The sequence below is a fragment of the Podarcis filfolensis genome (assembly GCF_964270895.1).
Source record: "Podarcis filfolensis genome assembly, chromosome: W".
In the NCBI taxonomy this organism is placed as follows: domain Eukaryota; kingdom Metazoa; phylum Chordata; class Lepidosauria; order Squamata; family Lacertidae; genus Podarcis; species Podarcis filfolensis.
Genome location: NC_139619.1, coordinates 21,851,810 through 21,878,226, shown reverse-complemented (window position 1 = coordinate 21,878,226; position 26,417 = coordinate 21,851,810). Strand labels below are relative to the sequence as shown.

General features: G+C 46.7%; 1 protein-coding gene across 1 annotated transcript in view; it reads left to right on the top strand.

Annotated features, from left to right (window-relative positions):
* The window catches only part of LOC310753769 (NALCN channel auxiliary factor 2-like), a gene marked incomplete at its 3' end in the record, with an annotated part of 55,672 nt that extends 42,060 nt beyond the window's left edge, over positions 1 to 13,612 (top strand). Inside the window, exons 2-3 of the mRNA XM_083595111.1 lie at positions 10,123 to 10,294; positions 13,005 to 13,612. Of these exons, the coding sequence (XP_083451237.1) occupies positions 10,123 to 10,294; positions 13,005 to 13,612 (780 nt within the window). The remainder of the gene's footprint in view (positions 1 to 10,122; positions 10,295 to 13,004) is intronic.
* Positions 13,613 to 26,417: the final 12,805 nt, after the last annotated feature.

The window sequence follows — 26,417 nt, the reverse complement described above, 5'->3', positions numbered from 1 at the left end:
ACTTCCCTATACAGGGCTGCCTTTAGATGTCTTTTAAAAGTAGGATAGTTGCTTATTTCCTAGACATCTGATGGGAAGGCATTCCACAGGGCAGGTGCCACTACCGAGAAGGCCCTCTGTCTGGTTCCCTGTAACTTTGCTTCTCGCAGTGAGGAAACCGCCAGAAGGCCCTTGGCGCTGGATCTCAGTGTTCGGGCTGAACAGTGGGTGTGGAGACGCTCCTTCAGGTATACTGGGCCAAGGCCATTTAGGACTTTAAAGGTCAGCACCAACACTTTGAATTGTGCTTGGTTGGAAATGTACTGGGAGCCAATGCAGGTCTCTCAGGACCTGTGTTAAATGGTCCCGGTGGCCACGCCCAGTCACCAGTCTAGCTGCTGCATTCTGGATTAATTGCAGTTTCCAAGTCACCTTCAAAGGTAGCCCCATGTAGAGCACATTGCAGTAGTCCAAACGGGAGATAGCTAGAGCATGCACCACTCTGGCGAGACAGTCCACGGGCAGGTAGGGTTTCAGCCTGCGTACCAGATGGAGCTGGTAGACAGCTGCCCTGGACACAGAATTGACTTGCACCTCCATGGACAGCTGTGAGTCCAAAATCACTCCCATCCTGCACACCTGGTCCTTCAGGGGCACAGTTACCCCATTCAGGACCAGGGAGTCCTCCACACCTGCCCACTCCCCTGTCCCCCAAGAACAGTACTTCTGTCTTGTCAGGATTCAACCTCAATCCCTTAGCCGCCATCCATCCTCCAACCACCTCCAGACACTCACACAGGACCTTCACTGCCCTCACTGGTTCCGATTTAAGAACAAGGTAGATCTGAGTATCATCCACATATTGATGAACACCCAGTCCAAACCCTCTGATGATATCTCCCAGTGGCTTTATGTAGAAGCATGGGGAGAGGACAGAACCTTGAGGTACCCCACAAGTGAGAGCCCAGGGGTCTAAATCCTCATCCCCTAACACCACTTTCTGGACACGGCCCAGGAGAAAGGAGTGGAAGCACTGTATAACAGTGCCCCCAGCTCCCAGCCCCTCTAGGCGGTCCAGAAGGATCTTATGGTCAGTGGTATCAAAGGCTGCTGAGAGATCCAGCAGAACTAGGAAACAGGTCTCACCTTTGTCCGTAGCCCGCCGGAGATCATCGACCAGAGGGACGCATTCACCACCCCGCAGAGCCCATCGCCCAGCCCTTTTCGGCTTGCTTTTATTAGCCAGGATAATGTCAAGGAGACAGGTGGTTGGTTTCACTCGTCCAAGCAGCCTGTCCACATTCTTGGAGGTAACAGATTGGAATTAATCCCATATAACATGATTAGACAGGACTCCTGCACTCTCCCGCCCCAGCTCTGCTCCCATGGTGGAGTCTCCCTCCTTCTGAATCTGAGCGACTTTATCTGCAAAAAACTTTGCAAAAGCATTGCAGAAGAACTTGGGGTCCCTACCATGCCCTGGTGACGAAGGTGGTTCCAGTAGATTGCGAACCACCTGAAAGAGTCTCCTGCTGCTGTTTTCTGCAGATTCATTTTTTAAAAAAAATAATTTTTATTAACTGGCCAATCACATCAAATTAAATCACATCACATAAATTCCAAATTACAAAGCCAAATTTTTAAATTTTGTTGGGGGAACCCATACTTCAAGATCCAAAGGGGGATTCAGATCATCTTCTTATTACTGCGTTAATGTCCAAATCAGTCCCAATCAGTCCAAACAAAATTCATAATTCTATCCAGTCTTATCTTGGTGTTTCCACATCATATCTTGTTCATATAATTTCTATTTTTCCTTTACGATCTCTTCTGTTAGTCTCCTTAAGCCGATAAGCAAAATAATAATCCTGTGTGGATTTCCCGTTCCTCCACTAAGTCCAGATGGTTTCCATATATCTCCTTGGTAGATAGCATCGGTCTTTACATCATAAATTTGGCATTTGTCGCTCTTAAGTCCCACTGAGAAGTTGATCCACGATATGTAAACAACTCTATTTCTCTCTTTCTCCTCCCAGACCCAAGAGCTCCAACAATGCCTCCCAAAATGGCGACGGCATTTTTAACTGCGTCATTCCAAAACTCTTAGCTTTCCAGCTTCATCTTGAAACATTGCTTTGGTTCGAAAGTTTATCTCCACACAGCCTTAAATCCACAGCTTAAGTCCTTAGTTTCTGACTCATTAGGGGAGGGGATTCTTGTTAAATCACATAAGAAAAAGGAAGGCAGGTTTTTTTCCCCCCTCCCCCCTCAGTCATACCGTATCTTGACGTATCTTCTCATATTTTATTCTTGTCTTGTTATCAGAGATCTCTTCTGTCAGCAGTCTTTACTCCCCTTTTTCCTTGAAGCATGTGCAATTTATCTCGTCCAAATTGTTTCTTTTGAAGATGCTTGCAACTAGCGGCGCGAATCAGGGACGGCGTCCAGGAGTGCCGGAATCCCACAGGAGGGCTTTGTGCCTAGTGCCCCCACCCCCAAAAATTCGGGGGTGGTATAGGGCACAGCAGGCAAGGGCCATCCCCCCCACAATCCTGGGGGGGTTAAGGAGGCTAATTACCCCCATCATAGCCTCCAAATTACCTCGTGTGGGTCGGAGAGATGTTATTGTCAGCCATCTTCCGTTGCGCCACCTAGTGGCCCCCCTGTTTTCTGCAGATTCAATAGAGGCGGTGAAGAAGGTCCTCTTCGCCATCGCCACTTGGTAGGCTCGACGTTGAGCCCCTACCCATGTCCAGCCCGATTCAGAATGAGTTTTCCGCCACCGGTGCTCTAGCCATCTCAACAATTGTTTCATTGCCAACAGCTCCAGGGAAAACCACGGGGCTGTCCGGGCTCCATGCAATCAGAGAGGGCACTTCGGAGCCAGACAGTCAATAGCCCTGGTTAACTCCACATTCCAACGCGACACCAGAGAATCAGCTGAAAGGCCACCAACATGGGATAAAACATCCCCTACCACTCTCTGGAAACCAGTTGGATCCATTAAGTGGCAGGGGCGGACCATCCGAATTGGTCCCACCTCCCTGCAGAGGGGAAGGGTCGCAGAGAAGTCCAGTTGCACCAGGAAGTGATCTGACCATGGCACTTCTTTTGTTTCACTTTTACTTAGTGTCAGATCACCCACGTCACTAGAGGTGAATACCAGGTCTAAGGCATGTCCATGAATATGAGTTGGGCCCAACTTATTCAGGGACAGCCCCATGGAGGCCATGCTTTCCACGAAGTCCCGAGCAGCCCCTTGTAAGGTCGTGTCGGCATGGATGTTAAAATCCCCCAGGACAACCAAACTAGGTGTCTCCAGGAGCATATCCGCCACAACCTGAAGCAGCTCGGGCAGGGAATCCTTGGTGCAGCGGGGAGGTCGGTTGTCAGGAATCCAGCCTCCAGCTCGACCACACAGGGAGCGTAGTTCAGTAGAAAGTATGATTTATTGACCAAGTACACAGATAACGCAGGACGGCATTAACACAGCTGCCGCCCTCATGAATTATGATGACTCTTCTGCCGAGTCCCTCCCCTTCCCCCAATTTAAATGGAACTTCTGACCCTTACGTTTCTGCTTCCGCATCCTATCACACACACTCCCCCAGCGGTGACTCTGTGGGCTCATTGGATCCCCTCCAATTTCTTCCTGAGAAGACAGGCTGTCAATCTTCTCGTACTCACCTTTCTCTTCCTGCCTACTTCCGTCTCTGAAAGGTGGCTAGGCTGGCTCATTCATGACATTGGTACACCAAAAGGAATCCTGTGCTGCCCTTATTGCCCAACTTCCAGAACATTCACTCAGAAAACTGGGTCTTCCCAACGGGATACCTGGTGCAAACTAATGACTTCCTAGAAATCACTGCAACCCCCCTCCCCGCCCACATGACCTGGGTTGCTGTACGTAAGAGAAACCTGGTGGACAAGCAGCAGCAAGGACAGGCCCATCTGCTTCATCCAACCAGGTCTCTGTCACACATGCCAGGTCAAGTCCTCCATTCACAGTCAGGTCATGGATGGCAGTGGTTTTATTCATCATTGACCTGGCATTGCACAGCAACACCTTCAGGTCATGTGGGTTTCCCTTGCTGATTCCAGTATCCTTCTGGTCAGGACCGGACCTGGAGGCAGGGATAGTCCTCAAACAACGACTAACCCTGCCTCCTCGGTAATGACATGGTTTGATCTTAGCGTAGCTCCTCCTGCTGCCCGTGATCACTGAGATTGGGTGTCCTGGTGCTTCTGCCCCTGTGGAACCTGCCCCAGCCATTCTGTTGGCTGAGACCCACTCCCAGGCAGCCCTGACCCTTTCCCCTTAAAAAGCAAAATACAAACTATACAATAACCTAACAAAGCAAGTAAAAGTAAAAACAAAGCAAGAAACAATTATGCTAAAATTAAACTAATCCCCACCCCAACTAAACATTTGTCCCACCCCAAACAGAAAGAAAATAATAAAATAAAATAAATAATAAAAAGCCGCCATTTGAGGTGCAACAAATTAACGCTTTTAAAACACTTAAAAACATTTTCGCCACTTGCTGCAGAGAGCTGCTCAGAGTACATGTGGGCCCTGCCCTCTAGGCCCGATGGAATTGGCTTGCAGGAGGGAGACGTCTTCCTAAACACTCAAAGCAGTCGCAGCAGCAGCAGTTGTCGACGGGGATGTCAAAGAAGCCCTGGGCCAGGAATAATAATAATAATCATAATCATAATTTATTTATACCCCACCCATCTGGCTGGGTTTCCCCAGCCACTCTGGGCAGTTCCCTATTATTATTATTATTAGGCATCTGATAAAAGCAGTTGAAAAACGTCAAAAAAAGCAGACCAACAGACAGCCCCATAATAACATAGTCAACATAATAATACCATATTGGCCCAAATACAAGCCTCACTTTTTCCCCAAATTCCGACTGTGAAAAGTTAAAGTGCAGCTTATTTTCAGGCCAATACGGTAGTATATCTGAAGAAGTGTGCATGCACACGAAGGCTCATACCAATAATAAACTTAGTTGGTGTCTAAGGTGCTACTGGAAGGAATTTTTTTATAGTATTATTATTAGGCATCTGATGAAAGCAGTTGAAAACATCATAAAAAGCACACCAACAGACAGCCCCGTAATAACATAGTCCACTTAATAATACTGTATTGGCCCAAATATAAGTTGCACCTGAATATAAGCCACACCTTTAAAATTCAAGGGGAAAAAATAAAAAAGGTAATACCCGAATATAAGCCACTCACTTAAAATTCTGCAGGCACTCACACCCGTTCCGTTTTACTGTATGTCTGTTTCAACAGAGATATCGTAAAAGCCAGTTTTCGTAAGGTCGCAAATTTAAGTCGCGCTTTAACTTTTCATGGTCAGAATTTGGGGGAAAAGTGAGGCTTATATTCAGGCCGATACGGCATTGTTGTTGTTGTTGCTATTACTACCACCATTTGTGTCACGTAATGCTCAAATATTTAACAACACCAATTATTACTATTAAAATTTAAAAGTACACCATTAACATAAGTGTTGAATAGTCAAATATTTAGAAAGTCCACACGTGGCCATGCGGGCTGGACTAAATGAGCCCTGGGGGTCTCGCCTGGATCTGAGAGGCGTGCAGGTCCATAGTGATGATGTGGTCGGTGCCAGCCACCAAGAGCATGTTGGCAACTAGCTTGGCAGAGATGAGCACCCGTCTCTGCAATGGAAAGTGGGCCGTTGAATCAGACGCCATGCTACAACTCCCAGCGTGCCTGGCCGGAAGCAGAACTCCCATCCTGCATAGCCAGCAGGACTCCAACTCCCATCATTCTGAGTAGGAAGGACTGCAACTCCCATCAGGACTCTCTGCCCGCACTACACTTCCCATCATTCTGTACTGATAGGATCTCAAATCCAAGCATGTCTATCCGGAAGGACTCCAACTTCCATCATGCCTAGGCAGCCAGACTATACCACCTCTCATACCTAGCTGATACGATCACAAACCCCATCATGCCAAACTGGCAGGACTACAACTCCTATCATGCCCAGCTGGTCGGACTCCAACTTGCCTCATGTCTAGCTGCCGGAACTCTAACTCCCATCATTCCCAGCTGATACGATTACAAATCCCATCATACCAGGGTGGATAAAAATCAAATATATATATATATATATATATATATATATATATATATATATATATATATATATATGTCTGTGTGTGTGTGTGTGTGTGTGTATACTGTGTGTGTGTGTGTGTGTGTGTGTGTGTGTTTCTTTTGATTTAAATAGGGCTTTTTTTAAAAAAAAATAAAATAAATGCTTTTGGAGAAAAAATCTTTCTAAAGATAGTTTTCTATTTAAGTTACATTCTAGTCCAAAGGCTATTCATCAGGAAATAAGGATTTGTTTTAAGTTTTTCATGTGTGCTAAAACTTAGTCTGTTTTTTTTTATTTAAAAAAATTGTTTAAACACATCAGTTAACAAACATGGATACATATGGTATTGTTTTAGTGAAATAAATGGTTTAAATTGTGGTTAAGGAAATGATTCTTTTTCTCCTTCCAATCAAGCACAGTCATACCTCGGGTTACAGACGCTTCAGGTTGCGTTTTTTCGGGTTACGGACACGCCGAAACCCGGAAGTACCGGAAAGGGTTACTTCCGGGTTTCAGCAGTAACGCATGTGCAGAAGCGCCAAATCGCAACCCGCATGTGTGCAGATGCGCCGCTGCGGGTTGCGAACGTGCATCCCGCACGGATCACGTTTGCAACCTGAGTGTCCACTGTACAGCAGAAAAGTTGTCCAAATAGAAACAGTTAACTTATTAAACCTTATCATAATTTCATAATTATCTGTCTATGTATTTTTAAGAGTAGAACCAAATCAGTCATTTTTTATTTAACTGTAAAAATGACTCTGGAAATTTATTATTCCAAAAATGATATCTTCGTCTTGCTGTAAATATTAAGATGGTACTGGCAAGAATGAGTCTTTCTGTAAAAAAATGCCTTAAATCAAATCCACTCTGGCGTTAGGATTAATCTTTAGTACATTTGTTTGTTGATTTACCGTATATGAAATAGAATAATAAGATTTAGAACTGGAAGGGACACGAAGGGTCATCTAGTCCAATCCCTTGCAATGCAGTAATCAGTGCTGTGCCTTATTACTCCAGTACGCTATAACAAGAGTCAAATTATTGATGAAGGCATTACCCGCTTCAGTAATGGGTGTTGGTGCTGACCTTTAAAGCCCTAAACGGCCTCGGTCCAGTATACCTGAAGGAGCGTCTCCACCCACATCGTTCTGGTGGTTCCCTCACTGCGAGAAGCCAAGTTACAAGGAACCAGGCAGAGGGCCTTCTCGGTAGTGGCGCCCTCCCTGTGGAACGCCCTCCCACCAGATGTCAAAGAGAACAACAACTACCAGACATCTGAAGGCAGCCCTGTTTAGGGAAGCTTTTAATGTTTGATGTATCACAGTATTTTAATATTCTTTTGGAAGCCGCCCAGAGTGGCTGGGGAAACCCAGCCAGATGGGCGGGGTATAAATAATAAATTATTATTATTATTATTATTATTATTATTATTATTATTATTATTATTATTACCTTGCTGTCTGTCCTCTCTGGTTCTCACCATATATGCAAGCTTAATCATGTGCAGTACAGTACAGGTGAAACTCGATAAATTAGAATATCATGGAAAAGTTCGTTTATTTCAGTAATTCAACTTAAAAGGTGAAACTAATATATGAGATAGACTCATGACATGCAAAGCGAGATATGTCAAGCCTTTATTTGTTATAATTGTTATATTTGTTATAATTGTTATAATTGTGATGAAAACCCCAAATTAACAATCTCAGAAAATTAGAATATTAAATGAAATCAGCAAAACAAGGACTGCAAATAGAGCCATATTGGACCTCTGAGAAGTAGACGCATGCATATGTACTCAGTGCTTGGTTTGGGCCCCTTTTGCATCAATTACTGCCTCAATGCGGCGTGGCATGGATGCTATCAGCCTGTGGCACTGCTGAGGTGTTATGGAAGACCAGGATGCTTCAATAGCAGCCTTCAGCTCTTCTGCATTGCTCAGTCTCATGTCTCTCATCTTTCTCTTGGCAATGCTCCATAGATTCTCTATGGGGTTCAGGTCAGGTGAGTTTGCTGGCCAATCAAGCACAGTAATCCCATGGGCATTCCAAATTTTAGTTATCCATTCCTGGATGGTGTTCTCATTCCACCCCAGTCTGATTTTGACAAATAATAATTTTGGTAGCAGTTAAGAGGTGTTGCATTAATTCGCTGTCCTCTATTAGTACAGTTTCTTTAACGTATTCTAATAGTAAAATTAGAGGATCCTTGGATAAACTATAGTCAGTTATTCCTTCAATTTTCATTGCTATACCTTCCCAGAATTTTCTAATTTGGGGACACATCCAGAATATATGCCACATCCCAGCACCACTGGCTGTTCTGTATCTCCAGCGAAGATGTTAACAGTGTTAAAATCATAGAATTGTTGAGTTGGAAGGGACCCCAAAGGTCATCTAGACCAATCCAAGGTACCAACAGAACAGAAACTTAGAGAATTTTTTTTTATTGGGACTCTGTTTGTTAAGGAATTGTTTGTTGAGGCTGCTAGCCATGGTGGCTGTGCTCTGCCTCCATGGTTGCAGGCAGAAATGCTTCTGAATACCAGTTGCTGGAAACAGCAGAAAGGGAGAGTGCTCTTGTGATCAGGTCCTGCTTGTGAGCTTCTCCTAATGGGTATCTGGTTGACCACTGTGAGAACAGGATGCTGGACTAGATGGGCAATCGGCCTGATTCAGCAGGCTCTTCTTAGGTTTATGCCAAATCAAATTCCAGGGGTGTTGGTTTTTTATTTATTCCATACAACAGAGGTTTTTAACCTTTCTCAGTCCACAACTCCCTTGACCAACGGCATTCTTTCTGTGGCTCGCCTTCAGCCTGTTTGTGGGCAGTGCTGTTCCCTCTGAGGCAGAGGCTGGACTCAGGAACTACATTTCCTGTCAGGCACGCTTTGGAGGTGATGCAGCCCTCTCTTCCACCACATGTGGCCTCTTCTATTAATCTAATCTACACAGTCTAATCTATTAGGAGGAGGGAGAGGCGAAGGAGGGTCAGAGGCCAGTGCTCCCCATGGCTTCCCCCAAAATCATTCAAAGTGCCCCAGGGTGCTGTAGCACATTGGTTGAAAACCACCGTACTATGAGGATGGGAAATGAAATGGATCCTGAGATGTGGAAAAAGAAAAGTGGAGGTGGGTAGGCGTGGGTGTGGATGTAAAGCCTAAAGTGCTTACAACAAAAAACAACAGTGGGAATACAGTCTCAGGAATGCTGAAAAAACAAAATTATAGCTGCATCCCCCAATTTAGTCTTTGCAAAGCTGTAGGGAACTAAGGAGGGGAGCCCCAGTGGTTCAACAGGCAAGGAAAAGCAGCCTCAGAGTTGACCACTGGTTCCCAGGCACCCTAGTGCCAGAGAGACCCTGAGGAAAACAGGGAAGGGCCCCTGTTAGTGTGGATGGCCAGGGAGAGCTAAGTGAGGAAACAAGTGCAAAAAAGAAATAGCAGGGGCGGTGGAGGAGGGTGTCTGCAATGTGGCAGAGGAAATAGGCAGATGCAACAGGACTGGTGCTTCCAGGACGCCATTGAAAAAGACAAAAAGCTTGATGTTGCATAATGGCTCTTCAGGGGGGAGTCATGTGGGTTAGTGGCGGGTTCATGGCTGCTGTGGCTTCTACTGCCTGCTGGTAGAAGGGAGGGAGGAGAAGGAAGTGAAGGGAAAGGAGAGGGAGCAGGCAGCGGCACACTTATTGTTGAGAAACAGGCAGTACTTGGCCCAGGGAAGTGGCACCACTCACACCACCTGTCTGCCAGCTTGCTTACTCTTCTGTGCTGCTCGCTGGGCAAGCAGGAGAGAGGAGGGGAGGCCAGGGCTGCCCGCAGCTCTCCTGACAATCCTTCAAGACTCTCCAAGGAGCCACTGCTCACCAGTTGAAAATCACTGTTGTACAGCATTTCTCTCTATTCCTACCTTGACAGCATGCAAGTCTGTTCCCTGTTGAGTTCACATGGATCCCTGTTACCTGACACCCTCTCCTTCCTCCTCCCTTCTTGCAGGCTGTCTACAAGGCTTGGCTGTGCTCTGAGTACTTCAATGTGACCCAACTGCAGTGCCAGCACCGGATCCCATGCAAGCAATACTGCCTGGAGGTACAAACAAGGTGTCCCTTCGTCTTGCCTGACAACGACGAACTGATCTATGGAGGACTGCCTGGCTTCATCTGCACAGGTAAGGCTTAGAATTGTAGAGTTGGAAGAGACACGCAAGGGTCATCTAGTCCAACCCACTGCAATGCAGGAATCTCAACTAAAGCATCCATCCAAAGTCTGTTTAAAAACCTCCAATGATGGAGAGTCTACCACCTTCTGAGGTGGTATGTTTTATTGTCGAACAGCTCTTACCACTTACAAAGATAGGGGATGTACCCCAAAAGCAGAGGCGTAGGAAGGTCAGGTGGTACCCGGTGCGGAAAATTTCTTGTCACCCCCCCCAATTGATTTTTTTTTTTTGCCTGCAAAAATGGTTTTACATTATTTCATATTTTCTTACAAAGGAATGTGGATTCTGGGCCTCAGATAACAAGTAGGCAACTATGGGCAGATACTTAAATCTACAGGATGGATTGTGTTTTGGCTTGTGTTATTTTATTTATATTTATTGTTTATTTATTTAATAAAATCTATTTTTAAAAACCTGCAAAGTGGTTTACCAAAGCAAAAAACAAAAAAAACACAACAGCAGTAAAATCAAGAAAAATTGGCTGCATGCAGGGGGTGAGGCAAAGGTAAGGCAAGGCCTAATCTACTGGGCCTAGTCTCATTTTCTTCACATAGGCTGACTTTCCATGACGCAGGAAGCCCAGCGGAGGGTAGGGCAGTAGGGTGGTTCATAAAAAACTTTTAAAAAAAAATTCTGCTCCAAAGGTCTTATTTTACTAAACTAGGGATTATATAGCTATATCTGAAATTTCATGCATATCAGTTAATATCTTGACCCTGCTCCACTGAATTGAAATTTCAGGCTTCACGACATAGGAAAACGGCCAAGTAAACAGCTATTTTCGTGGAGGAGGGTCAAGATATTAACCGATATGCATGAAATTTTATAAATTAGCTATATAATCCCTAGTGTAGTAAGATACGACCTTTGGAGCAGGCATTTTCCAAAAAAAGTTTTTTATGAACTGCCCTAGTAGGGCAGTAATTGTTCCTTGATCATTTGTCACCCCCCTCCATGATGGCACCTGGTGCGCCCCCCCCCCTACGCCCCTGCCCAAGAGACAACCCAAAATGTTTTATTAACATAATTAACAACCCAAAAGTGCTATAGCAGGGTATTAAATTATCTCATATCCAGAGGAATCAAACAATAAATACTGTAAATTGTAAGAGGAAGAAATGGTGAGACACAGCAATATAAATCAAGACATCCGGGAAAGGTCATAGAACAAATACTTCAGTAGTTGGTCTGTGAGCACTTAGGAAAGGAAGCTCTGATTTCTAAGACCCAGCTGTTTGACAGTGGAACAGTCTCCCTCGAGAGGTTGTGGACTCTCCTTCCTTGGAGGTTTTTAAGCAGAGGTTGGATGGCCATCTGTCATGGATGCTTTAGCTGAGTTTCCTGCATTGCAGGGGGTTGGACTAGATGACCCTTGGATCCCTTCCAACTCTATGATTCTATGATACAGCCAAATGCAGATTTTTAAAGGTTTCCATTGCTGGGCTCTTGAAATCCTAGCAGTGTAAGGAGTCGGACTAGATGACCCTTGGAGTCCCTTAGAACTTTACAGTTCTCTGTTTCTATTATTCTAGCTGCAGCTAACAACAGTGTCAAAAGCTCTGGAGTGACAGGTTTTCGTGTTGTTCATCCACATATTCAATAATTATAGTTGTGGGGAAGCCTGAACAGGTGATTTACTTATTTTAGGTATTCCTTGATATACTTGGCATCAGAATTAATGAAATGCGAGGACATTTCCACCAAAGATGGAGGAATGTCCCTTGAAATCCACAGTCCCACCAGCAGTCATGTGCTGACTGATGTAATATGGGACATCTTCATAGGTGTGTTATGCCATCTATGCAGATCTTTGAGGGAATGTTCTCTCACATATGATGGAATCAATTTATATGGCTTATATGACCACAGTGATTTCCTTTCAGATTTCTCTATTTGAACATTTATCTCCTTCTCCCAATAACATTTAAGGCCCACAAATAGACCAGTGGCAAACTCCAAAAACTGTGTAAATAATGGAGACCAGTTATTTGCCTCGGTGTCCATGATTCAGTTCAGTAGGTTCAACTAGGCCTGCCTAGTTGAAGGTCCTCTGCCCCATAACAGCATGCCCTTAGAAGGGATGGGGAAGCTATTTGTGTGTATCCAGCACCTCCTAGTGTTCTGGTACATGCCAACCCTTTTCTGGTCTGTCTCTTGATTTTCAGAATATGAGGAAACCACGTCAGCCAACCCTGGGCTCTGCTGCTGCTGCTGCTGCTGCTGGTAGCTAGTGCCAGGTTGGTCCAAAATAAGTCATCTGCTCTCTGTGATTTGATCACAGAGGTGGACTCTCGTTCCTTGGAGGTTTTTCAACAGAAGTTGAATGACCACCTTTCAGGGATTTCTTAGCTGTGATTTGTGCATTGTAGGGGGTTTGACTAAATGATCCAGAGGACCTTCCAACTCTACAATTTTGATTAAGAGTGCAAGTTCATCTTGTTGATTTCCCATGCTCTGTGCATTAGTATAGAAACAACAGAAGCCACCAATCATTCCCTCTGGTTGCTTCCTTCTTCCTTTTTCCTGCCCATTAGCGGATTCCTCTAATTCTACCCTGGTTTCATGTACATCAGTGAACTCTCCTGAAGGTAGCACTTAGCAGATCTGACACCACTTCCCCCCCCCCCCACCTCCTCCTTTCTTGTTGTCCTTTTGCCAGGGTTGCTGGAGAGCAATCTGCCTGAACAGGAAGCCAAGTGCTGCGACATGCTGTGGGACTCATGCAACCACCACCCAGACGACAGCTGCAATACATCAGCCAAATCCATCGAGTCAGAGTCATTCCATGACCAACTCCGTGACATCCCCCATCACCACCACCACGTTCACCAGCAGCGGCAGCAGCACTACAACCTCTACTACCACCACACCCAGTACCAGCACCAGCACCATCCATCCCTGCTGCCTGTGTCTGCGGGCTCCCACCTCAGCAGCGGCAAGATCCGGTTCTGCGTCCTGGTTCTAATGCTCCTCCACACCATGGTGTCCTTCTCAAGCGTGCCCAGCAGCACGGGGCTGAGCCTGGGGGCCCTCCCTGCCATGGACAAGACCCTCACAAGGGACGGGGGACCCTCATTTGCAATGCAGGGAAAAGGCAACTGCCAGCTCTTTTTCACCAGTGGGGGGAAAGGGGCTGGGTGCATAAATGCTCTTCCTCCAGTGGCAGGAGGTGACACAGGATTGGGGGTGATGCACACAGACCCACCCCCATGCAGACCCCCCTCCCACCCCCCAGAGCACCTCATCACAGGGACTGCCCTGCGATGAGAGAGTCTCTGAAGCATGTGAGGCTGTGGGAACAGCTTCTGGGGAAGGAATTATTCAACAGCATGCTTCAGGCTGGGTCTCTGAAGAAAAAGTTTAAATCAGCATCAGGCTTCAGTTAAAAATGGTTCAGTCACCAGCAGGCCTCAGGCTCTAAGGCTCTGGTGAAGGCTTCAGTTGGCAGCAGGCCTCAGGCCGGGCCTCTTGAGAAAATGGTTCGGTTAGCAGCAGGCCTCAGCCTGATGGCCTTTGGCCTCAAAACAGCTCAGAGGCAGAGGGAAAGCCCCAGGAGCAGCTCTAAGAGAACTGTCTTCTGAGGAAAGGCAAACACAAACACCCCAGCTCCATTGAGGGCTGCTTCTTCTCTCCCCGCCCCCCATGTGCCTTGTTTATAGGGCCACAGGGGTCTCTTCCCCATACCAAGTTACTTGCACTAGAGGCAACAGAAATGGCTTGATAGAGATCTGTTACGGATTCCCCGCCCCCCTATCATCTTCTCAGCCCAGCCCAAAACTATAAACATGATGGTGTGATGACCTCCTTCCGCCGCCCACCCACCCAAGTTCAAGGCTCCTCCATCAGTCACTAACTCCTGAGCAGCCTTTGTGTGCTCTTGGTTGAACATCTGTCATTGGTTGGTCCTTCAGCATTGCAGAGTGTTGGGCTACATGACCCTTTGGGTCCTTTCCAACTCTACAATTTATGATTTTGCAAGTTGTATTCTCTTGCTCCTTGAAGAGCTTAAGCTGAGGACACACCTGCATCATCCTTGTCCTCTGGGACATGCCACGAACAGCAGGTCCACTCCTGCTCCTCCCTCTTCCCTGCCCCACCCCGAGGTCCTGTCCCTGGTTAACACTCCAATATTTTGAATTGCTTTGGCCATAATTGGGAATTTCCTCATAATTCAGCTTCAAAAGAAGAGTTTCATTGGCAGAGCTGCAGCTGGGGGTGGGGGGGACCTTTAGCGTCTGGTCTTGTTCAGTCCAGAAAGAGACGTACTTACCTTTCTGAACCTGGAGTTTCTCCTTGTTATTTGAATTTCCCCATTTTTAAAATATATTTTTATTAGCACTGGTCCCCTAAACCAGAGGTTTTCAACCTCTCTGAGTTCACGACTCCCTTGACCAACTGCATACTTTCTGTGACACCCCTGTGGGGCTCAGGAGCCCATCTATGTCACCCCTTGCCTGCAGAACTGGCAGCCTCTCACCCTTTTTGAAACACCCTCCCCTGGGGGATGTTCCCTCAGCCTCCTCTCCTCCCCCGTCTCCTTGGGAGTCCTCCGGGCTGCTGCTGCCACTGCCCTGGTCTCTGAGCTGCCCCCTCTGCCCCAAAGAGAGATTCCTACTCACACTGCCCCACAGGGGCCTGGGAAGAGGATGCCCCCAGTCTTAGTGGCCTAGTGGAGACTGGCAAAAGTGAATGTGAGACAAGCACCTTACCTTGGGAGGCAGCAGTGACAGCAGTGGGCACTGCCAGGCCTGCATGGTGAAAAGTGTTGGGATACTGCCAGGGAGACAAAGGCCATCACTGCCTCCACGTCGACTCCGGACGTCTACCGATCTCCCGTAGATACGCAGTTTTAGCTATTAGCGGCATGAGCTCACAGAACATAACTTCCCACATTCCTGGGCTCATGCACACTCTGTCAGCAGAATTCACACAGCAAAAGTCGCACTCAGGAGAGCATTATTTACAAGTTTTAATTCAGCGTTGATCAGAACAAAAAAACATGACTGCCTGCTTCAGTGTCTTCGACACCAAGAGAGAAAACGAAAGCAACAGAAAACATAAACATCCTGTGAACAGGAAATGCGCAGGCTGTGACACAAACATCCTGCTCCCTTTTAAGGTGGAACGGAAATATCCTAACATCCCCCCCCTTTCCGTGTAACCTGTAGTACCTGTGGTTCAACCCAATTGCAACCTCTGTACATAAACCTTAAGTTGTTCTCTGTTAACAACCTTAGACAACAGATCAGCAGGAATTTCATTTCCTGCCATGTAGGACACCTGAATGAGTCCTTTCTGAATACACTCTCTTGCATGATGTAGCTTAATCTGCAAGTACTTGGTTCTTTGCTTGCAACTCTCTGAGTTCAGCAAAGCCAAACAGGATCTATTGTCTTGATACACTTGTATAGGACATTTCACAGAAACTCCGATGTCCTTAAACAGTTGCATCAACCATTCACAATCCATGAGTGAAAATGACAGAGCATTGAGTTCTGCTTCACAGGAACTTAGGCTCACTGTCGTCTGCTTTTTGCACAACCAGTCAAACAAACAGTGGTTGTACATGTAGCATACTCCAGAAGTGCTTGTACCATCCGTGGTGTCACTTCCAAAACTAGCATCTGCAAAGATTTCAAGACCTCCAGTCTTCTGACTGGTGAACCTCAGCCTGTAGTGCATAGTCCCTTTCAAATAGTGGGCTATGCGCTTCAGAGCTTTCCAATCCTGAACAGTAGGATTATTAGCATGTCTGCTAAGCAGGTTTGTGCTTACAGCTATGTCAGGTCTTGAACATCTAGCAATGAAATTCAACTTGCCTAGAATGCATCTGTACAGCGTAGTGTCAGAAAACGCTTCAGCAGTACTATCTACCTGGTAACCTGTCACCATCGGTGTGTCTGCTGGGTTTGCATCAACCAAATTCAACCTGGTTAATACATCAGCAATTTTCTGTGTTTGGTGTACCAGAAAATTACCTGCTCGGTCCCTCTCCACCTGCAGAGAAAGATAGTTGGATACCTCACCAAGATCCTTCATGTCAAAGTGCTCCTTCAGCTGAGCTAGGGTGCTTTGGTAGAAAGCCTGATTCTTCCAAAACATCAGAAGATCATCAACAAAACATAAACAATACAGTTTGTTTTGCCCCTCCTCCTTGACAAACACACACGGATCAGCTTTGCCCTGGTGAAAACCTAGAGAAAGCAACGTCTCAGTGAGTTTTGTGTTCCAACACCTGGCACTCTGCTTGAGACCATATAAGGATTTCCGCAGTTTACAGACCATTCCCTTCTGTATCTGCATTCCATCAGGTGGAAGCATGTACAGCTCCTCCCCCAAAATCCCGTACAAAAAAGCTGTATTAATGTCATGATGGGAAACATGCAGTTTCTCCTCTGCAGCGATTTTGAGCATCAGCCGAATGCTCTCATATTTGACGGTGGACGAGTAGGTCTCATGGTAATCCTGTCCTGGTACCTGTGAAAAACCTCTGGCAACCAACCTGGCTTTGTGTCTGACAACCTTGCCATTCTGGTCTGTCTTGGCCTTGAAGACCCATTTGCTGCCAACCAGTCTCATTCCTGGGACTACCGGTACCAATTCCCAAGTTTGGTTCCTGTTCAAGGAATCAACTTCAGCCTTCATGGCATTAAGCCAAGGCTCAGCATCTTTAGAGGTTAACTCCTGAACCTCTTTGAAGCTTGAAGGTTCCCACACCTTCTCTGAGCTACTAAGAACAGCAGTTGCCGTCTTAGCAAACTCATCAGCAAATCTCTTTGGAGGTCTGCCTTTGGTCGCCCTTTCAGACCTGCGAACCAGACGCAAGTCTTCTGGACTCATCTCCTCCTTCTTAGGAGAAAAGTGACCAATGGTGAACAGTGGTTCTTCCAGTTCATTGTCAGACGCATCAGATGGTCTGACTGAGGCCTTTGCGCTCTTGTAGTCTGCTGTGTCATCACTGTCGCTGACACCAGCAGCAGCGCCGCCCACTGAACTGGAATCCGAACTCTGATCATCATCATCATCATCCTCATCATCCTCATCTTCAGCTTTATCAGCTTTCTCAACATTATCTGCCTTTTTCACATCACCTTCATCCTCCTCTGGGTAACTCTGGAAAATTCCCACATTTCCCCCCCACTTAGGATTGTACTCAACACTCCTTGTGAACTTAATGGACTTAGAGTTAGTCATCCATACTCTGTATGCACCTTTTCCGTACCCCATGAACAAACCATGTGCCCCACGCTTCCCAAGCTTGTTGCTCTGTGGGGTGTGTACCCACATGTCAGAACCAAAGATTCTCATGTGCTTGACGTTCGGTTTCTTACCAAACATCTTCTCGTAGGGAGTACAACCAATAGGTGATGACAGTCTGCGATTATAGGAATAAACAAACGTCGACAGAGCTTCCCCCCAAAACTTCTCAGGGAGGTTGGCATCATGCAACAAGGTTTTCAGGCCTTGAAGCAAAGTCTGATTTGCTTGCTCCGCAAGTCCATTCATCCATGGCGATCTAGGCGTTGACAAGTCATGCTGGATTCCCTTCTCAGTCAGGAAAGCTTCAAACTGCTGAGAAGTGAACTCCCCGCCCCGATCAGTAAACAAACAACCAATACATTTACTGTGAACATTCTCCAACCAAGCACAGAATGCCTTGAACCTAGGAAACGCTTGCGATTTCTGCTCAAGCATAAACACATGAATGTACCTAGAAAAAGAATCAATTAGAACCATGAAGTACCTTGCTCCACCCAAAGAGGGCGCAAGTGGACCATCCAGGTCTGCGTGCACTAGCTGGTAGGGTTTGGAAGCCTGCCTGCTAGACTCCTTGCCTTTTGGAGCAACCTTCACCTTGTTCTCTGCACAAGACACACATTTCATGTGAAACTTACAGGGTTTGAAGTTCAAACCTTCAACCAACCCAGGCATCTTGGCCAGCGCCTGCCAAGACATGTGACAAAATCTTCGATGCTGATCATGAATACATCCTGCATGAAGAACCTTGTTAGTTTGTGCAACACAACAAGAATCAACATTAGACATAATAGCATTGTCATCATCATAAGAAGAAGAAGAAGAGTTTGGATTTGATATCCCGCCTTTCACTCCCCTTCAGGAGTCTCAAAGCGGCTAACAATCTCCTTTCCCTTCCTCCCCCACAACAAGCACTCTGTGAGGTAAGTGGGGCTGAGAGACTTCAAAGAAGTGTGACTGGCCCAAGGTCACCCAGCAGCTGCATGTGGAGGAGCGGAGACACGAACCCGGTTCCCCAGATTAGGTGGCTACCGCTCTTAACCACTACACCACACTGGCTATGTATAAGTTATACAGAATAATCCATCCATAAACTTTGCATGCAAAAAGTCCTCTTTGCCTTTCCTGATGACACAGCCGCTCCTCTTGAAGGAAACCTCAAAGCCACGCCCCATCAGCTGTGGGACACTAAGCAAATTGTCCGCAGCACCTGGAACAAAAAGTACATTTCTGATGGTAGTGTGCAGACTTGCAAGTTTCACAGTTCCTACTCCTGCAATTTGCAAAGTCCTTCCATCAGCCAGGTGGATCTCTCCGTCTTGAGGTGTGAAGGAGATAAAGAGATGTCGGTCTTTCGTCACATGGCAGGTGCATCCGGAATCCACAATAAACCTGGCTTTGGCTTTTGGAGCAGGATTTCTGGCAAGCAAAACCTTGTTTTCCACCGGCGTGGGCTTTTGCTGCTTGCCCCCCTGCTCCTGGCCATCAACCTTGCCTTTTGCCTTTGGTGAAGCTGTGCCAGCAAACAAAACCTTGTTTTCCACTGGCTTGGGCTTTTCACCCCCCTTCTGCTTCGGGCCATCTGCAGGCATCTGTCTCTGTTTACTTCTGGCCTTCCGGCCTCTGCAAAGTTGACCTTGGCTCCCATGGGAAACAGAGCTCTCAGCTGCCGACTCCTTGGCTCCCCCTGGAGGCTGGAATGCTGCCTGGGATGACATCACAGTCAGCTCCCCCTGCAGCTTGCAACCGGTGCCCTCGGCATCCCTGCATTCACTCGCATTCTGGGAAACAGCCAGGACCTCCGATGCAGTCAAACTCTGGGCTGGGATGACTGGCAGATGAGCTATCTTCAAAGCATTCCACATCTGACGTGCAGTCGTGTTGCCAGCTAGCGTAGCAATTTCCTCCAGAGAGACGGACAAGACTATTATGTCTACGGCTTTCGAATTCTGAGCCTCCCATCTCTCTGTCAGAGGAACTGGAGGGGCTTCACTCACAGTATGCCACACTCCAAACTGACGCAGCAAACTCTCACACCATTTTGCCCAGGTCTCATAATTGTGCCGATTTAACTTTGGGCACTCAGCAGCTTCAGAGGCTTGGAAAAACTCCATTCCAGCTCTTTACGTTAGCCGTGAGTCTTCTTCACTTCAGAGACTCCTTATCTTGGCTCCTCATAAATCTTGAGGCCTGCTTGGCTCGGCTCCCAGGCCAATTAGGCCAGCCGGACATCAAAGACTCTTGCCATGGCAAACAGAAAAGCCTTTGCTTTCACTTTTCCCACACATACCTCAGCAGTCTGTCACAGTCTTACTCTCCTGTAAGTGCTGTGAATCTGGGCCCGAAACCTGTTGTTGGGATACTGCCAGGGAGACAAAGGCCATCACTGCCTCCACGTCGACTCCGGACGTCCACCGATCTCCCGTAGATACGCAGTTTTAGCTATTAGCGGCATGAGCTCACAGAACATAACTTCCCACATTCCTGGGCTCATGCACACTCTGTCAGCAGAATTGACACAGCAAAAGTCGCACTCAGGAGAGCATTATTTACAAGTTTTAATTCAGCGTTGATCAGAACAAAAAAAATGACTGCCTGCTTCAGTGTCTTCGACACCAAGAGAGAAAACGAAAGCAACAGAAAACATAAACATCCTGTGAACAGGAAATGCGCAGGCTGTGACACAAACATCCTGCTCCCTTTTAAGGTGGAACGGAAATATCCTAACAAAAAGGCTCCCCTTCAGCACTGGACACTAAGCTCCCAGGCAGATCTTGCACACATCAAGCACAAGGAAGGCCAGTGCAGCACCTGCCTGCCTGGCCTCCCACTTGTCTGTTCATTCCCAACAACAAGTGCTGGCAAACTGGCTGGCTGGGCTTCCTCACCTGCTTGCTTGCTTACTCTGAGGCCACCTCAGCTCCTGGCACCCAGCACCCCCTGGCCAGCCCCAGAGGCACCATTTGCCTGTGGAGCTTGTAGCCAGAGCTGTTGCAGCAAATAGCTGCGAAAGACTTTGGGAGGCAGAGATGCGAGAGGGAATCAGAGAAGGGAAGGAAGGAAAGAGAGATGGAGGCCAGTGTTGCCCACAGCACCCCTGACCATCATTCAAGGCACCCCATAGTGCCATGGCACACTGGTTGAAAACCACTGCCCTAAACAGTTTCCTTTCCTTGCCCATGTCAGTTTATAAGATTGCATAGCCGTCCTAATTTTCTCCCTAGCCCACTGGGGATATTCCAAAGGCTCTCTTTTATGTATATCACCTGAGTGTTGCTGGGAGACACAGATGAATCTTAGAAATCATAGAACTGTAGAGTTGGAAGTGACTCCCAAGGTCTGACCCCCTGCAATGCAGGAATCACAGCTAAATAATCATTGACAGACAACTGTTTGGTCTCTGTTTAAAAACCTGCAATAAATGAGAGTCCAACACCTTCCAAGGGAGTCCATTCCACTGCTGAACAGCTCTTACTATGAGAAACCTTTTCCTAATATCTCCTTTCTTGCAATTTGAATCCATTGAGTCGGGTCCTCTCCTCTGGAGCAGCAGAAGACAAGCTTGCTCCAACTTCCATAGGACACCCCTTCAGATATTTGAAGATGGCTACCATATCACCTCTCAGCCTCCTCTTCTCCATTCTAAACATCCCAAACTCCCTCAACTGTTCCTCATAAGGCTTGGTTTCCAGACCCCTCATCATCTTGGTCTCTCTCCTCGGCACACGTTCCAGCTTGTCAATAGCCTTAAATTATGACACCCAGAACTGGACACAGTACTCTAGGTGTGGTCTCACCAAGACAGAATAGTGCAGGACTATTACTTCCCTTGATCTGAACACTAGACATCTGTTGATGCAGCCTAGGATTGCATTAGGCTTTTTTGCTGCTGCATCACACTGTTGCCTCACGTTAACTTTGCAGTCTACTAAGACACCTGGATCCTTTCCACATGTACACAGTTCATGTTTCTTTTAAGGAACTCGTCTGACTCACAGATAATCCCTCAGCCCCAGGAGGAGGAAGGTGATCATTGTGGTCTTGTAGAGACACGATGAGCCTCTCTGTCCATCCAGCCCAGAATTGACCATGCTGATGGGCAGAAACTTTCCAGGGATCCAAGAGAAAGAAAGCTTTCCCCAGCCCTGATTATTATTTGTTTGTTGGTTTATTTATCTATACCTCACCTTTTTCTCAGGTTGGGTCTCAAGGTGTCTTACACAGATCAAAATCACACAGATAAAATTAAGCTAAAAACATATAAAAGATAATTGTTAAAAAGTAGTTCAACTTGAATAAAATTAAAACAATATTTAAAACACCACAAATCTATTAAAATACAGATAAAAACAGCACAGTAGTATTGAAAGCCCTTTCCTTAAAAAAAACCAAAAAAATCAGTCCGTCCCCAAATGCCTGTTGGAATATATCAGTCTTTACCTGCTGACAGAAGGACAGTAAAGAGGGGAGCCAATGTGGTTTCTTTGGGAAGGGAGTTCTAATGTTGTCTGGGAGCAGCCACCACCCTGTCCCACGTCCCCACCAAGCAAGCCTTTGAGGATGCTGGAGTAGAGGGAACAGCCTCCCCAGAAGATCTCAGATAGGGTTGTCATATGTCCGGAATTTCCTGGACATATCCGGAATACCACAGTCAGAAGCACTTTCCAGGCAGAAATCGGCCATCCCCAGTGGTTCACCTCTCGCAGGGCGTCCTGTCAACAGCCCGGCCCTTCATGCTTAGCAGCTGAGAAGGCCCAAGAGGCAGAGGTTTGGTTCCAGGCTGAATGGTGGCAGCCTTAAGTAGACAGGAGGGATTTCAGACTAGGGTTGCCATACACCCCAAAAAACAGCTCCACAACTTACGTGTCCAGATTTTCACCTTCTGAAATATGGCAACCTAATCTCAGAGCCTGGGCAGGCTCATATGGGAGGATAGAGTCCTTCAGATAGCTTGGTCCTATGTCTGATCTGAGATGCTGAGGTTAGACCCCTGGGGCTCTCTGGATGCAAAAGTAGGTTTTTCATTACCGCTCCCCTAAAGGGGCATCAGTAAGCAATAGAAGGAAGAGTGTGGACTTTAAGAACTGCTGGTGCCTACAGGATGTCCCACAACACTTTCGGCCAGTTTGCCACAGGCTTCCCCAAAAGAAGATCCAAGAACTGAAGTTCTGTGAGATGAGAGGGAATCCTCTGTGGTAGCTCCCAGAGTTTGAGGTCCTCCTGGGGAGGATATCAAGCACCTCCACCCACCTGTGCCTGCCTCATAGTCTCATGAAGATGGCAGGGATATCATATCCCAAGGCTCAGGCACAGTGCAAAAAAAGATTTCTCCCCATAAATATTTTGGAGATATTTTTTGTCTTTTACACCAAGCTGTGAGGTTAGGAGTGCAATTGGCCATCTTTTGGCTGCTTTAACTATGATTCCTGCATTGCATTTGTGGAATGCTCTCCCCAGGGAGGTTCTCCTGGTGCCTTCATTACATATCTTTAGGTGCCAAGTGAAAACATTCCTTCCAGGCCTTTGGCTAATTAAAACAATCCATGGCCTTTTAACTGGAGTGATTTATTGTTTTGTTTGTTATGACTTATGTCTTTTTCTGTTTTTACACTGTAAACTGCCCTGTGATTTTCCGATGGAGGACAGTATATAATTTTTAAAAAAAATCCACAGGTTTAGACTAGATGGCCCTTGGAGTCCCTTTCAACTCTATAATTCTATGAAACCCAACTTTCTATTAAACCTGCTTATTCAATACCAAAACACCTTTAAACCCCCATCTGTTTTGGCCTCCAGAAGTTGTGCCTGTTCATTTGATGGTTGGAAACGCAAAGCCAGAATGATTTTGCCTTCCAAGAAGGATGAGGCCATGCTCCCAAGTCCAGGCTGGCTTTACTCCAGTACCCTTCAATCCAAAAACACCGCACTACCACCCCAACAGCGCTGGCAGTACTCTAATTTAGTCTTTAAAATGTTGAATGGATTCATGTTAAATGTTTTACAATGCTGATTTTTTTTTTTAATGATTAATTTGAACACACTTTGAGGACCTTTGTGGTAGACAGGTGCCCCCAGCATATTGAAAAACTGCCTGCCTCTTTTTGTGGCTCCACCAAGTGAGATCCAGTGAGGTCAGGGAGCTTGTGGAGGTGGGCAGGGCTTTTTCCAGCTGGAACTCAATGGAATTGAGTTCCGGCACCTCTCGGATGGGCACCATTGCCATTAGAAGAGAACAAGGGAGGCGTTCATGGTGAGTTCTGGCATTTCTTTTTCTAGAAAAATAGCACTGGCAGTGGGGATGCTGTGATTTGGAGACCCAGGCCTGGTTGCTGAACCCTTCCCAAGTGCTTGTGGACACCAAGACCAGGCCTGCTGTGAAAAAAGTCAATAATAATAATAACAATTATTATTATTATTATTATTATTATTATTACTACTACTACTACTACTACTACTACTACAATACATGGTGTTGAGGTTTAAAAGCTAAAAGTCTTGTTGCTGAAGTCAACTTTTAAAAACCTTTCTGCTCCCACTGCCTCATTTCTGTTTCAGTTCCTTCTCTCTCTGAGCTTCTTCACACTTTTGCTCACCCCATGTTTTGATTATATCGTGTGCCAGTTTTGATCGTACCATGTGCCAATTGGATTTTCACAAAGTACAGCCACAGAACAATGAGAAAAGTTCTTGGACCCAAGGGAATTTATCAGGATGCAATACAATCAAAATACTGGTTGAGGAAAAGTGTGGATGAGCCCTTAAGCAAAATTGCACTCCAGGTTTTCTGCACGGATGATAAGATCCAGTATGGCATGTTGGATCGGATTTCCACAAGGTGCAGCCATGGAAGAACAAGAAAAGTCAGACCCAAGAAGAATCAATCTATACACGATACAATCCAAATATGGGTTGAAGGAGATTGCAGATGAGCTCACTGTCATAATAAAGTGGCTTGTGTCTTTGGAAGCAGGCGTTGGTTTTCTTATGCCACTTGACACACTGTGCTTCACCTTTAGAACTTTTTTGCACTAGTTCTTACTACATTTATTTTCCAAAAATGGTTTGGGAGTTGGCAGGGTGGGGTGGGGTGGGGAGGTGAGGAAAGGAGAGATTGGGAAGGGGGGGGGACCAAACAACAAAACGATGCTATAATTCAGTTGTATTGAAACTATTATATTACTCTGTGTTTTCAATAGTCTCTGTACCTGTAATGCTTTCAGTTCCATTGTATTTGGATCAGGGATTTTCTCTGGTCCTTGTTTAACACAGTACATAAATAAAATGTTAAGAATTGATTATAACTTTTCCTTCCAGTGCAATATTTCAGCTTCACAGATTCCATTTCTGCTACCATAGATCCATCAGAGGACAAAGGCAATTAATTTCCAAATTCCTATAAGGCTGATCTTCAACTGGTGGGTTGGGACACAATAGTGAATGACCCTCGAGGTCCCTTCCAACCCTACAATTCTGTGATTCTAAAGACAACCTAGGCAGGGAAACCATCCAAGCCACTCCTCAACCCAGCGGGCTGAGCCAGGTGTACCGCACTGCATTTCTCCAAAAGCTGGGCACTTGGCAATCAGTTGCTCTACTGGAGCAGAGGTGGGGCTGAGTTTGCACAGTAAGGCCGCAGCATGCCTCATGGTGGGGTCTTGGCTGACTTTGTATACAGACATGCGCCCACCCTCACCTGATCTTTATCATTTCTGTCATCTGATGTTCTGTAGCTGATGTTTAGTTGGTCTGTTCTACTCGACTAATTAGAGTTATCGAGTTGCTGATACTATAAGCAGAACAACTAGGCTGGGAAAGAATAACATCAATTGCCATCAATAGAGGCTAGTATGAGGCTTGGGATTGCGACCGTGGAGGGGCGAGGGAGGTATGGCGGTGGGGGCAGATGTCATAGGCGAAGGGGATCGAGATACGGATATGCTTGTACCCCTTCCAATCTGCGCCCCATCCCGAGGGACGAGGGTAGGGTGAGCAAGGATTACTCACCTCTGTCACTGGTGCTGTGCAATGCCAGGTCTGTAGGCAACAAAACTGCCACCCTGCAAGATTTCTTTACCTCGCAGGGGTTCGACCTGGCTTGTGTGACGGAGACCTGGGTGCGCGAAGGGGAAACAGTTACCTTACGAGAGATGGCGCCCCTGGGTTTCTCCGTCCTCCACCAGTCGCGGACTGTGGGCCGGGGGGGAGGGGTGGCATTATTAATCCGGGAAGATTGTTCTTTCAGGGCTCTACCATTGCCATCGATCCCCAGCATTGAATGTGTTGGCCTAGTGTGGGGCTCTGAGGAGAGCTTGGCTGTCTGGCTGGTGTACCAGCCACCTAGCGCACCAGCAGCCACCCTGTCAGGCCTACTGGAGGCGGTGTGGGCCTTGGAGTTCCCTAATCTATTGGTATTGGGGGACTTCAACATCCATGCTGATGCCACTCCCTCCTCACAGGCTCTGGACCTGGTGTCTTCCATGGCGACACTAGGGCACTCCCAGTTTGTTTCGGGCCCCACACATCAAGCAGGCCACATGCTGGATTTGATCCTTGGCGTAGGTATAGATGTGGTCATGTCTCCTTCGATGAAGGTGCCATGGTCTGATCACTACGCTCTGAAAGCCAGGATTGACTTTCCACCCCCACCCTGCTTAGGTGGCGAGCCAATTTGGGCTCGCCCGCAAAGGCTGATGGACCCTGATAGATTCCGTCAGGCCTTGCGGGACCTTGCTCCCCCTGGCGACTCATTGACTGAGCTTGTTGAGGGCTGGAATATCCAGCTCCTGGCAGCCATCGATGAGACCTCACCTAAGCG